Source organism: Castor canadensis, chromosome 5 (assembly GCF_047511655.1).
Source record: "Castor canadensis chromosome 5, mCasCan1.hap1v2, whole genome shotgun sequence".
Taxonomy (NCBI): domain Eukaryota; kingdom Metazoa; phylum Chordata; class Mammalia; order Rodentia; family Castoridae; genus Castor; species Castor canadensis.
The window spans coordinates 32223611-32236444 of NC_133390.1; the positions used below are offsets into that span (position 1 = coordinate 32223611).

At 39.2% G+C, this 12834-nt stretch overlaps 1 protein-coding gene across 6 annotated transcripts in view; it reads right to left on the bottom strand.

The window, feature by feature from the left end:
- Robo1 (roundabout guidance receptor 1) overlaps positions 1–12834 on the bottom strand; it is a 1075667-nt gene that overhangs the window by 393332 nt on the left and 669501 nt on the right. Inside the window, exon 1 of one of the 6 annotated variants that reach the window (XM_074072925.1) lies at positions 5160–6401. The exons of the other annotated variants lie outside the window; for them this stretch is intronic. Within the exon in view, the coding sequence (XP_073929026.1) occupies positions 5160–5214 (55 nt within the window). The 5' untranslated portion in view covers positions 5215–6401. Of the gene's footprint in view, positions 1–5159; positions 6402–12834 lie in introns of those variants that run through there. 6 annotated transcript variants of the gene reach the window in all.

Sequence of the window (12834 nt, forward strand, 5' to 3'; positions counted from 1 at the left end):
TTCTCAGTTGTTCAATCCACAGTCTTGTTTAGGTAGATTTTTAAGACTTTGTAAAACAAAAAGTGACTGAACAATCATCTTTTTTATTTAAATTCTTCATATTTTTCAAGTAGGACAATATTCGGTGGTGAAGAGTTGTGAAGCAAGCTTGATTCAAATCCTCACTCATCCATATTTTCTAATTTCTCTGTGACATTGTTTCAACAACTATAAAATGGGAAAAGTAAGTAATAACATCTATGTCACAGCGTTCACATAAGCATTAGATAAGAATGGTAAATGTTCAATAATGATACTTAGAGCATCATAACAATAAAAGTAGTATTTACCATAAAGTTTAATTTACCCCAGAATTTGAACTCAATCTCAGTTTTCAATTAGTTCCTTCCATCACTTTACTGGTCTCCTCTAAACAAATGTGTTACGATAAAAAGGTCATTACTTGTTTTGTCACTTCTCTGTGTACCTTGAGGCAGTAAATATTCTAAAAATTTATTAAATGCAGCTTTAAAAACTTCTGTTAGTACATTAAAGATGTAAACATGCTTCACATGGCTTTTTGGTTTATAAAATGCAGAATGTCTAGTTCTTAAATAGTTGTTAAATATAAAGGATACACATTGATACAAATTTTTGGAAATTCATATTTCCAATTCTCATCTCATAGTGTGTGGTTAGAGGCTGAAACTTCTCCATTCACTCCACCTCCACCATAAATATATATTATAACATATATATTATAAATTATATAGCATATAGTGTTCTTATTCTTTTTATTATTATTGCAGTAACGGGGATCAAACTAGGGCCTCTCACATACAAGGAAAGTGCTGTACCACTAGGTAGCATCACCAGCCTCCCCCCATATCTTAAAATTAGCTAACTTTGGATCTTAATCTCTACTGAGACTACTCTATAATTTTTTAGAATTCCGTTTCCAGTTCTCTCTCTCTTCACCTTTCTTATTCCCAAGTTTCTTGTTTATTTTATAGATACCTTAAGCCTGATTTTTAACTAAATAACAATTTTGATTTCCTCAAATTTCCCAAAAAATAAATTTAAGTTTGCAGGGCAGCTGACATTTTTGTGTTAAGTAGTAAACACTTTTAGAGCCAGGTACGGTGACTCATACCTATAATCCTAGCTACATCTAAGGCTGCGACAGAACTGTAGTTCAAGGACAACCTGGGCAAATAGTTTGTAAGATCCCACTTCAGCCAATGACGGGACATGTGGTGCATGCCTGTCATCCCTACTATTGCTGGAAGCATAAAATAGGAAGGTCTCTGTCCAGGCCTGCCTTGGCAAAAAGCAAGACCCTATTTCAAAATAATCAGAGCAAAGGGGCTGAGCATGACTCAAGTGCCTACCCAGCAAGCACAAAGTACTAAATTCTAACCTCAGTACCACAGGGAAAAAAATTTAAAAGGAGTGAAAAATTAACATAATTATTATCTTCATGACCATTGATAGCAAAGAAGATAACAAATGAAAGCTCAACCACCGATGATCTTCATTAAAAAATGTCATCTTAACTTTCCTTCAAATCTTCTTCCTGTTGCCCAGTTATTTTAAATGATATTCATATAACTATAGATGCAATTTAATCAATGTAAAAGGGAATAAACAACAATTGTCATTGCTAGTTTGAAATGTAGTATTTTATGCCACTTTCACTGACACATAATATTTCATTTGTCATAGCAAATATTAAGAAAAAAAGTTACAGGTAAACTCTCTGTTTTAAGACCATAAATACTTCTTGTGTTAGAGGGTCCATTATCAAGAAACAAAGATAGTTTTAGGGATATCAGGTATGTATTTTTGAAACTCACCACAGTTTAAAGAAACTAATCAGCACTTGTTGGAATTACCCAAGAATCTTGCCAAAAAGAGAGAGAGGGGAGGGAAAGAGAGAGGAAAAAGAGTGAAGTCAGACTCAGGTAAGTAGCTCAAATAGTGAAAATTATCAAAATGTTCCTCTCCATAAGAGGAAAAACCACGTCAGGCACTGGTGGCTCATGCTATAATTCTGGCTACTTGGGAGGCTGAGATCAGGAGGATTGCAATTCAAGGCCAGCCTGGGAAAACAGTTCATGAGACTCCAATCTCCAAGTAACTACAACAAAATGAAAATGAATGGGGGTGTGGCTCACATGGTAAGACTGCACCAGCATACTTCCACTTTATTTGAAATTCAGATTTCATCCTAATTGTGAACTGAAATTCAATTACTTGTTCATCTAACAGCAGATGTTAGCCAATTGTCTTGAGAAGAGAAAGTCTATATAGGAAGAATGTTTAAACAGTTCCTGAGAAAATATACAATCACAGGTTTTTTTCAGGGTTACCCCTCCTGTTCCCCACTCTTAAGCTTCACCAAAAATCTACCTATCCATAGAAAAGGACAGAGATATACAAACTAGTTAAAGTCACCTTAAAAGTGAGTTTATAAAGAAGTACTCACTTGCTCTCCAAAGTTTAGTTCCACAGAACAAAGAGTTATGCATTATAGTGTTAGGTTAAAAAGTAAAAGACTTCAAAAAGCTCTTAAACAAAACACTTGATGTTAAGTATGCCATCGACACACCAAAATGCAGTTCCTAATCTGTTTGAAGAAGACTATAGGACTTTGTTAAACTGGCAGCCAATTTAAAAAAAGAAAAAGAAAGAAAGAAAAAACTAACTGACAACCATTAGTTGCTTTTACAGGTTAAATCTTGTTGAAGGTACCTTACCCCTCAGAACACTTTGATTTATTTAAGCTCACCACAGTTCTCTTAAATACACTCCATTAACAAGTGATAGACTGTGATCTTAGGCTTGAGGCAAGGCATGAAACACAATCTTTCAAGAAGTTCGTTCATTCCCTGACCAGGTGTCCTAAGCACACCCAAGTCACTACTCATAACCTTATTTAGTTCTGTGAAGTGCTATTCAAATCAATAGTGTTGCTTTGCAACAACACACTCTCAAAAAATCATCCTAGCATCCCAATAATAAGATGGGCCTCTCAAGTTCAGATTCACCATGAGTGAAAGTTATCAGATGAATGATAAAAACTTCCAGTTAAATATGATCAACTCACAAAGACACCTCTGGCCTAGAACCTGACAAAATGTGGATAAGCACACTGATATGAAAACTAGTTTTATAAAGACAATCAAAGGTACAAATGGAAATTAAATAAGAAAAATAACAGAAGAAATTAGTTTAGTTCTAAGATTCTAAATGCTAAATCAAATACTACTAGTCAAATTATTACATATGATAGGCTTGTCCACCCCCACATTTCTCCAAGTGAAGACAGAGTTCACATGCTGACAAGAACAGCTTTCAGTGATATCCTATTAGTATGACCCTATCTTTAATCTACAGCCATGATAAAATGTTCCAACATATACAAACTCAGCTCAAACAGTGACTAATGACCATTACCCCCCTATCTTCAGTAATCTGCTCCTACGGTCATTTATCACAGTGACACTTCACTTCACACACGTGAATAAACTTTAACGGAGAAGGTGAATCAACAAAAATCTCAAAGGTATCTGAAGCTGTAAATTAAACTAGGGGGAGGCAGAGCAAAGAGAGACAAATAGAGAGATCAGATCTTAATGTTTTTGATTTGCATCCATGGCTGGGGAGGGGGGCATGTTCAATCACTCAGATATGCAAAGAAGAGAAAAGCTGCCTTGCAGAAAAAGGAAGCTGAAAGTAGGAAAAGGTGGCCCCAAAGAGCAAATTTAAGCTACTCATCCATCCACTGTGACATATATGAGATAGGAGGCAGAAACTTCAGTTCTGCTTTCTTCAAAGGAGTAACAATTTAATGAAGTTCTCATTTAGCTTAGTTCAAATGTTTCTAGTAACTTTCAGCCAGGAAACACATCTTATGAGCTTAAATTCTTTTAGGGGTTGATTTGCTGACATTTAACTTATGTGGGCTTTTCTTCTTCTTTTTTCCTTTTCATATTCCATTAACTATTTGGCTTAAGTAAAATTTTTGGTCAAAGCAGAAAGGATCACCATAAACCACAAAAAGCTCAAAGTAACATTCAAAACTATTTCATAATTATGCAAATTGGGTGACTGTAACCTATAAGCCCTGATGCAACTTGAAGCTGAGTATAGGACTAAAGGGGGGAGGGGGAGGGAATGTGGAGGGAGAGCGAAGGAGAGAAACAGAGCAAGACAGAGACAGAGGCAGAGAGAGAGACAGAGAGACAGAAGCAGAGAATGAGTTAGTTTTAAGGCCTGAAATTGGATCCGTGATTGAAACCAGAATTTACCAGAAGAAACAAACGTTGAGTTCACCTATAGTAAAAGTTTCTTAGGAAGTACAAGAAAGTATTTCCAAGTGCACACACAGTAGAGTGCCAGTGCGTGCTCTTACGCCAGACGGTTCCCCTTGCAGCATCTTTCCAACACTTCATACGGAGTTTCAGTACTATTTAATTAATCCTAAAAATCCTAATTCAGCCTTCTGTTCTCCCTAGCCAACAAGAATTTCCAAGCAACTAACTGATACTTGCTACCGCCCGTTTTCTTTCTACACCAAGTCAGGCACTGGCTAGTTTATATCCTACCCACCTACCAGAAGGAGTTATTTCCTGAAGTTTCTTGAGAATGAAATTTAATTACAGACTTTAGTTACAGATAACAAGTACTAATAACCCCTTGTGCTCGGAAGAGGAGGGACGAATTGGAAGACCAGGTCCTGGAATCCTGGTGGGTATCTGGATTACAAATCCCCGCCACTACTGTCCCCCAGCAACTCCCCCAGGGACCAGCGGGTGGATGATGTTGGCTTGGACTCCTCCTGGGGTCCAGCTCACCTCCGACCGCTGCCTGGTTCACCCCTGCGCTTAGACACGCGTTTGCCTGGAGTGAGCTGGGCGTGCCCCGAACTTGGCGAAGTCGAGGTCTGGGGAGATTGTGGGGTTAGGATGGGGTGGGGGAGGGTGGAAAAGGGACAACCTCAGTGCGAACTAGGAGCCTTTCAGCCTAAAAGTTCTGCAGAGATCGAGATTCACTCCACCCCACCCCATCCCCGGCCTTAGAAGGGAGAGGTTGCCAAAACTACAGTTCAGGGTCTGATTTTTTGAAAAGCAGACGAGCAAGGGAGATGAAGGGTGAAGAAAGAAGACTCGGGTTACCTGAACAGAGACATATTAATCCAAAGAGGTAAAAGTGAGCAGACTCCGCGATCATTGTCCTCGGGTAGATCCTGCATACAGTCTCATGCCAAGAGAAGGGAGTAGAAATGGGGTCCCCCAAATTTATGAAGGCACACACCCTACACACAAAGGCTTAATATAAGCAACGTGGGTCAATAGCCAGGAGTTTTTAGGGAAATTACTTGTAGACCTCTCCAGACGCTTGTCAGTATCTCAGAGCCCTTTGCAAAGGGAGAATTCCAAGGCTGATCTTCTCTGGCCCCAGGGTTTCCGAGGAGGCTCAGCCACTTCCAAGGACCATCCAAAGCGAACAACAAAGAGCCTAAGCAGAGGAGCAGTTGTGCCGTTTCCTGCCTCCACAGTCTCACTGAGCCTTCTGCGTGCGCCCCCACAATGTGTGCCCGAGCGCCGTTGCGAGGGCAGGCGCGGCTGCGGCAAAGTTGGGGTGTGAGAACAGATTAAGAAGGGCCAAAAAAAGTGCTTCTCAGTCCACAGGCGAGCCCGGTCCGCAGCCGGTCACCCGCGCGGGAGGCGATGGCAGTCAGGGTAAAGGCAGCAGTTCTGGAGGACCCGCTCGGGGCGCTGGGGGTGCGCCTGGGTGACTCCGCGCGCAGCGGGCGAGCGAGGGGGCGGTGCGGCGACAGAGGCGGCCTGGGCGGGTCCTTGTTCCCATCACTTGGGGGATGCGGAGGAGACTGGGGACAGCAACAGGACCGCAGATGCACGCACGTCTTCCGAGCGCCCCCAGCCCCGCGCAGCGCCCAACATTGCCCCGGGTCCTTCTTCCGCTGGGGCACGCGCGCAGGGCACCCCAAACCACGCTGGAGCTCAAAGTTCTTGGGGGTGTCGGCCCTCTCCCACACTCCTGGTAGCTACAAAAGGGAACTCCCAGAGCTCCCCCGGGTGAAGAAGCGCGAGGTGGAGGATGCTGCGGGTGGGAGCGCCGGCCGCCGCGGCTCAGGAGCTCCGCCAGGAGCTGCAGCGTCTGAAGTTTCTGCTCTCACGCTACCTCCTCTCGGGCTCAATTGCTTGTGGGTTTCCCCCGCCGTCCCCGAGGCTCCCAGTTTCCTCCCTCTGCAAGCCTGGCCAGGGATCACTTAAAGGGGCCGCGCGGTCCTTTCCTTGCCTCACTTCAGGCTCTCCAGGCTTTGGTTAGGCAAGTTCTGCTGGTTAATATTTCCATTCAGAAGCCGGGGGTGCCCGACTGCGCCCTCAGGTGAGGATCAAACCGTTCTGGAGCGGAAATCTAAGCGAATAAGAACTTGTCTGGTTTCTCTTGCCACCCCTGACTCCCCTGCACCTTTCTCCAAATGGAACCTCCCAGCCAAAGACTTCAAAAATCCTCCTGGTCCAGCTTAACCTCTTCCTTACCGCTTAAACGGGTTGGAATAAACTCCCAAATTACTCCACCCTCCCTTCTCCGCATTTCCATGTTTTAAAAAATCGAATTTGAGCAATGCACCATTAGAACAGTTACAGAGATAACTATCTAGAATGTATCAGTAGGTGAACACTCTCACAACATTCCCTTTCTTTTTTGGAAGTTGTTGAGGGTCCTAACTAAAGTCTATCCAATTCAAGGGGCCTAAAGCTAGGCCATGAGGTCCTCTTGGTATTCTTACAAGAGAGCCTCTTCTCCAACTTCATAGACCATTCGTATTAGAAAGTTAACAATGGGGAAGCAATTAAGGAAGAGTGACAAATCAGGGGAGATCCTTTATTAGTCCAAAGCTTGCACTGATGAGGAGTCATTCAGAATTTCAAAACTAGTGGGAGCCCAGCTTGGTAGTTAGTTATTGGCCCTGTCACCATACCAGGTCTGTTTTCTATTCTGAGAAAGAGAGACTGTGTAGCTACTCTTGATCTTAACAAATAGTACCTAAAGTAAAACAAACTTGTAACATCTGACAGGCATTCATTCATTCATTCATTTTTCTTTCTATTAAAGAAGACACTATGGAAAACACAGAGCACATATTGGCGCTTAGAGCTATTCTTTTTATAAAGAAACTACTACCTACAAAGCACATATCATAACTTCCAAATGATTATTTAATATCTTTGCCTCTGGAGGTGAGGATGACACAGTGGATGGTGCAGGAGAGGAGGATTTGGGTTTTTTTCTATGTATTGTTGTCTTTTTCTATTTTTTTTAAGTGAGTGCAGAGTGCATGCATTACCTGATGAAAAATAAAAAGTTGAAAGCAAGTTTATTTTGGTGGCTGCTAGTGTAGCCAATGACCTCAGAGCAAATTCTGTGAAAAGAAACTGGTTAACAGCACCTATCTTTGAAAGTGAAAGATAGTTTAATCCTGAGAAAGCTGACTAAAAATTCAGTAAACAGGCTAGAGATAAGAATTCAAAGACTCCAACTAGAATCTCTTCAGCAATAAAAACAAGAATGTGCAGTAAATGTTGAAAGACATGCATCGATTTAGTCTTTGTGAAAGGATATTTAGCAAGAGGCATAGAATACAACTTTTTTCTTAGATTAAAATGTGCTTTTAGGATAATCTTACCTACTAATAGAGAATAAATAAGCCAAAACATGGTGAGAGAAAGAAAGAAAGAGAAAATCCTTTAAATCCTCATATCATTTAAGTGGATTTTAAATAAAGATTTTGAACTTCCTCTTAAGGCAGCATGCATACTTTTATTTTTATTTATTCATTTTTTGTGTGGTTTAGGAGATTGAACTCAGGATCTAATGCATACTATTATTAGCACTGAGCTCTACTCCTGAGCTATACCCTAGCCCAAAAATATGTACTTTTACACATGAAGTAGAATATGTATAAAAATATTTATGTGTAAAAGTAGAATATGTATAAAAATACCTATTGCATTGTTTCCTCAATGGGTCTCCTGGTCTTCAAAAGTTTGCCAAAATCTATTAAGATCTATTTTACCATTTATCACATTATCATTGAGTGGAAACCATATTAATACTGGCTTTTATTTCTCAACTTTCATAAGCTATACCCATCCACCTCGTCTCTTCCAGCCCTAGGGATGGAGTAAGTAACTTCCAGGAACAAACTTTTGGTCATTAGGACTACCTAATGGTCTGTTGCTCTTTTTTTCTTCCCATCTTCTCCAAAGGGTACTTTTTTCTGTCAATTATACCAATAAAGTTGACATCTAAAGATAAGAAATTTGTAATCAGGGGGTATTAAGGACCTATAGCAAGTGACAGTCAATGTACCAGAGAACTTTCATAACCACTTCCTTTCACTCACTCACTTGCTTTTATCTATGCAAGCACCGAACGAACAAATCTATAAGTAAATAAAAAGTGTTGCTGGTGAAAGATGCAAATGTAATCCTATTCCCCAGGCCCAAAGAGCCCTTATTACTGGGAGCTACACAAAGAATAAAACAGACTCCATATTTGAATCTGTTTGAAACATAAAAGTGCCATTGGGGTGAAATGATAGTTCAGTACATTCCTGGAGATGGATTTATCATAGCAACTTGTCACCTTGTCCTTTTGTCACTGACCATTAAATTACCCAGAAGAATGCACAAAATGCTCAATGTGTCTATATGAGAGTGTGTGTGTGTGTGTGTGTCTAAGTGTAAGTGTAAGTATAGGAAACATACTGAAGTCAGGTCTTTGGGCAACTCAGACACAGACAACAGAATTTATTCCAGATTAGCTGGAAGGCAAGGAACAAGGTAAGGCAAAAGTATCTTAATTTGCATTTAGGAATTCTATTCTGATCACTATGATCAGGATGAGTGGTGTACTTTCAAGTTCCATTTATAGACTTGTGATCTCATTTGGAGGCTACAAAATTCAGGATCGCTAAAAATAATACATTCCATTTGTCCCACCACTAGAGACTTTTTATTTTTGACAAACAAAACTTAAGGCAGTAGTGATCTCTTGGGTTGCTGTGCTCTGATTTTTATCTTTCTTGGGGGGTAGCTGCAGGAATTCAGGAAGTAACAAAACTCCCAGGCAGGTTCTCTCCAGGGATCCCAGATACAACTTATTCTGGAATATCAGGAGAAGCAGAGTAGAGTTCTGAAGGAAACTACAAACAACAGCATCTGTCTGTCTTCCTCCTTAGCAAGAAGCCTTAGAATGAAACAGAGCCTGGGATACAAGCCACAAGTTCTAGCAGATCTGCTGAGCAGATCTGGTGAGAAGTACACATTTAAGGCTGTGCTGAATACTCCACAATACCATCCCTCAGGGTACAACAGCTAGTTTAGCAATTTTTATGCCAAATTGCTGGATAATCTGTGCAATTCTTGGTATCTAACTTAATGACCTAAAATGAATATTTGAAAATATTCCCAAGTCTGGAGATATAAGTCCCATGTCAGAGAGTAGTCTAAAGTAATCCTAATAAAATGAGAGTAAATTCACATTTATTGAAGCATCCACTGTGTTTTGAGAGGCCAGGTCTATTTAGTTTCTTTTATATGTACATAGGGCACATTTTAACAGCATGATTTTTGTTTGCTTCTCTGTCTTTTATAACAGCTAATTATGTACTCCAAACCAGAAAACCATTAGGAGAAAAGATTCCCTGGGTTATTCATCTTCATCTACTTTAAGACTTAAGTCATTGTCAATGAGGTGAGTACTTTCAGAACAACATTTAAAAGTACTACAGAACCCCATTGGTTTCACCTCATCATGTACTCCAGTCTTACTAAGACTCCTTAAGGCGTATTAAAAATATAAAGTATATCCAATCAAGTTCCCCGTAGAATACTGTGATCTCAGAATCGTGGGGACATCTAGGTATTCTAAAACTAGGCTCTATATTGCTAAACTCTTTTGATAAAGCCTGGGAACTTAGTATCAACAGCAATGTGTCTCACTATAATTTACACCTTTAATGTTAACAGATGGTTAGTTTTTGAAGATAAAAAAGAAGGCACAGTGAATTAGCATTAATTGAGGGCACTGTTTGGGGCCCTTTACAAATATTATCTGATCTAGTTCTTACCACGTGAGGTGCTATCATTATCCCAATTTGGATGAGGTTAGAAGAGTAAATGATTAATTCAAAGTTCAGCAGCCCAGAAGCTATGGAGTTTATACTTGAATCCAACTTGTTTTGAGCCAAAGCTCATGGGAAAAAAGAAAAAAAAAAAAGTTCCATGGTAGGCTAGGCTTGGGAGACTTTGGAATCAATACACTCAAGGATTTCCCCAAAGTCTTTAACATGCAAATAAGCATTGAGGGTCTTAAGCTAGGATGCATTTGACAATTCTTGTCTCTTTGGTAAACATGGTTCAGTCTATAGCATATACCTTGGGTGCTAAAATGTGCAATGCAATATTCCTTACTGAGAAAGATCATAAATCCTACTAACTGTTATTCTTCCTGAAGTAACCAGAGGGATCCTATGAAATACTGAGTCAGACCAAGCCTCTCCTCTACTCAAAACCCTTCAGTGGTTTCTCATGCTATAGCATGTCCTTCCAGAAGTCCAAAATATCTTCCATAAGCTCGTCCCCCATCATTTCCTAACACAGTCTCCTCCTACATTTACTTGCCTTTTGCTTATTTTGTTGCATCACAATGGTCTCCATGCTGTTAACTAGAATGAATCAGACAGCTACCTGCCTCAGGGATTTTGAATTGCTCTATCTGGAATACTCATCTCCATAAATCTGTAAACTTACAGTCTCCTTTCTCTTAGGTTTTTAATATCAAGACCTCTCGCCATCTTTAACATTACATCTTTGCACAATATTTCCCATAGCCTTTAATGCCTCGTTAATTTTGTTTCATTTTGTTTATGTCTTCAAAGCGTGTATTCCCATCTAAGATACTACCTATTTCCTTCTTTATTTTTGTTTTATCTTAGAATGTTACATGAGTCCAGGGATTCTTTTAAATTTTTATTATCATATAAGTATTATAGTGGTACACTGTGACATTTACAAAAGTACTTAACATAAATCTTAGTTAAATTCACCCCTTCCATTACTCTCCCAACCGCCTCCTCCCTTTAGTAGTTTCAACAGATCTCACTTTTCCAAAAGTACATATTTCCACCACAATCACTCTCCAATACCCTTTCCTTATATCTTCCCGCCTTCAACTGATACCAACCCCCCAGACAGGGCATGTTTTACATTTTTGTTTGTTTAAAATATCTATGCAGGGGATTTCATTATCACAATTGGTTCATTCCCTCCATTTAATCTTTTCTACTTTATTCCCCTTTTTATGGTGACTTCAACAGCTATAAAATTCCATATTCATTCTTGTATAGAAAGTACATCAACCATATTCATCTTCATTTCCCTCTCTTACCTTCCCTCTCCCATTAGTGCCCTCCCCTTAGCATGGCAAACAGGTCACTGTAGGGGAGTCCAGACATTTTTGACTCTTTGTTTATTCATATTCCTAGCATACAAAGCAGTGCTTGACCCTTAGTAGGCATTCAGATGCTTATCAAATACATGAGTGAATTAATCTTATTTTACTACCCATTAATATATCTTTGGGAAAACAAAAATGCTTCTTCAGTCTATGTCTGCAGTTCTAAAATTTATTTTCCTCAATGTATGGTCCAACTACTTATCTATGTCAACTAAGAGAGAACTAACAGTGAATAAGTGCTGCTCATGAAGCTACTGTCACAGTAAAGTTCCTTAAGTTCAAAATCAAGGTTCAAGCTAACTAGGAAACACCCTTCATCGGGTCAGGTTATCTGGGGGCACAGTGATAAAAACCGTGGACTGGGTTTAAAATGTGTAACATTCGAGCTAGAAACTGCCTTCAATAGTAACTTTCCATAAATAAGAACATGGAGCCTACGGAACTAGCTTTACCCAGAACACTCCTGTACTTAGTCTTTTACTAAATACAGCCAAAATCCAGCCCTCTGGAGTTACTAGAGAAGATTGCTTTTCACTAGAACAGCTTTTTAAGAAACTCTGCCTTTGCAACATTCTTTAAGAACAGAATGATATATATTATATCATTATTGCATCATATAGTGAGTTTTTTCAGATTTCTGACTTGTCACCAGGGACCATATTTTGTGTTTGTTTATTTTTTATGTCCAAATAAAATTAAAAAAACAGTAATAGTCAACATTTAAATCATGCGATGAGGTAGAGATACCATTTTAAGTACTTTATGTATCTGAACTCATTTAATACTCAGGAGAAAAAGTAGTATTAGTTCAGTTGCGGTAATTATCTCATTTTATACATGATGAGATAGAATATTTAGCTAGTATGAGGCTGTGCTTAGATTTGAATCCTTGCTATTTGGATCCAGAACACTGACTTTTACTAATATACCAGACAAAGATGCAAATGAAGATTGTCGGTTAAAGTAACGTTATTGGTATAGACTCAATTCTAGGGCAAAACTCTCAGTGAATCAGTTCTCTTTTGTTTAAAGATGTAGTTTATTTGGGGACTCATTATAAGAAAGTGACTCTTAAGTATATGCATTTGTAGTTCTAATTCTAAATGGAAATTTAAAGTTAAAAGCTTTATTATTATGTCCAAAATGTTCAGTGGTTTTGTTTCTTTCAAATCTAATGAGATGACATGAAAAAAATATATAATGCAGGTTTGTTAAGACAATCAAAGAATATTGGGAAGCATAAGATGTATGTATTTATATCTTCCCATAGGATTTTGCTGTCTTTTGGTTTCTTCCAGA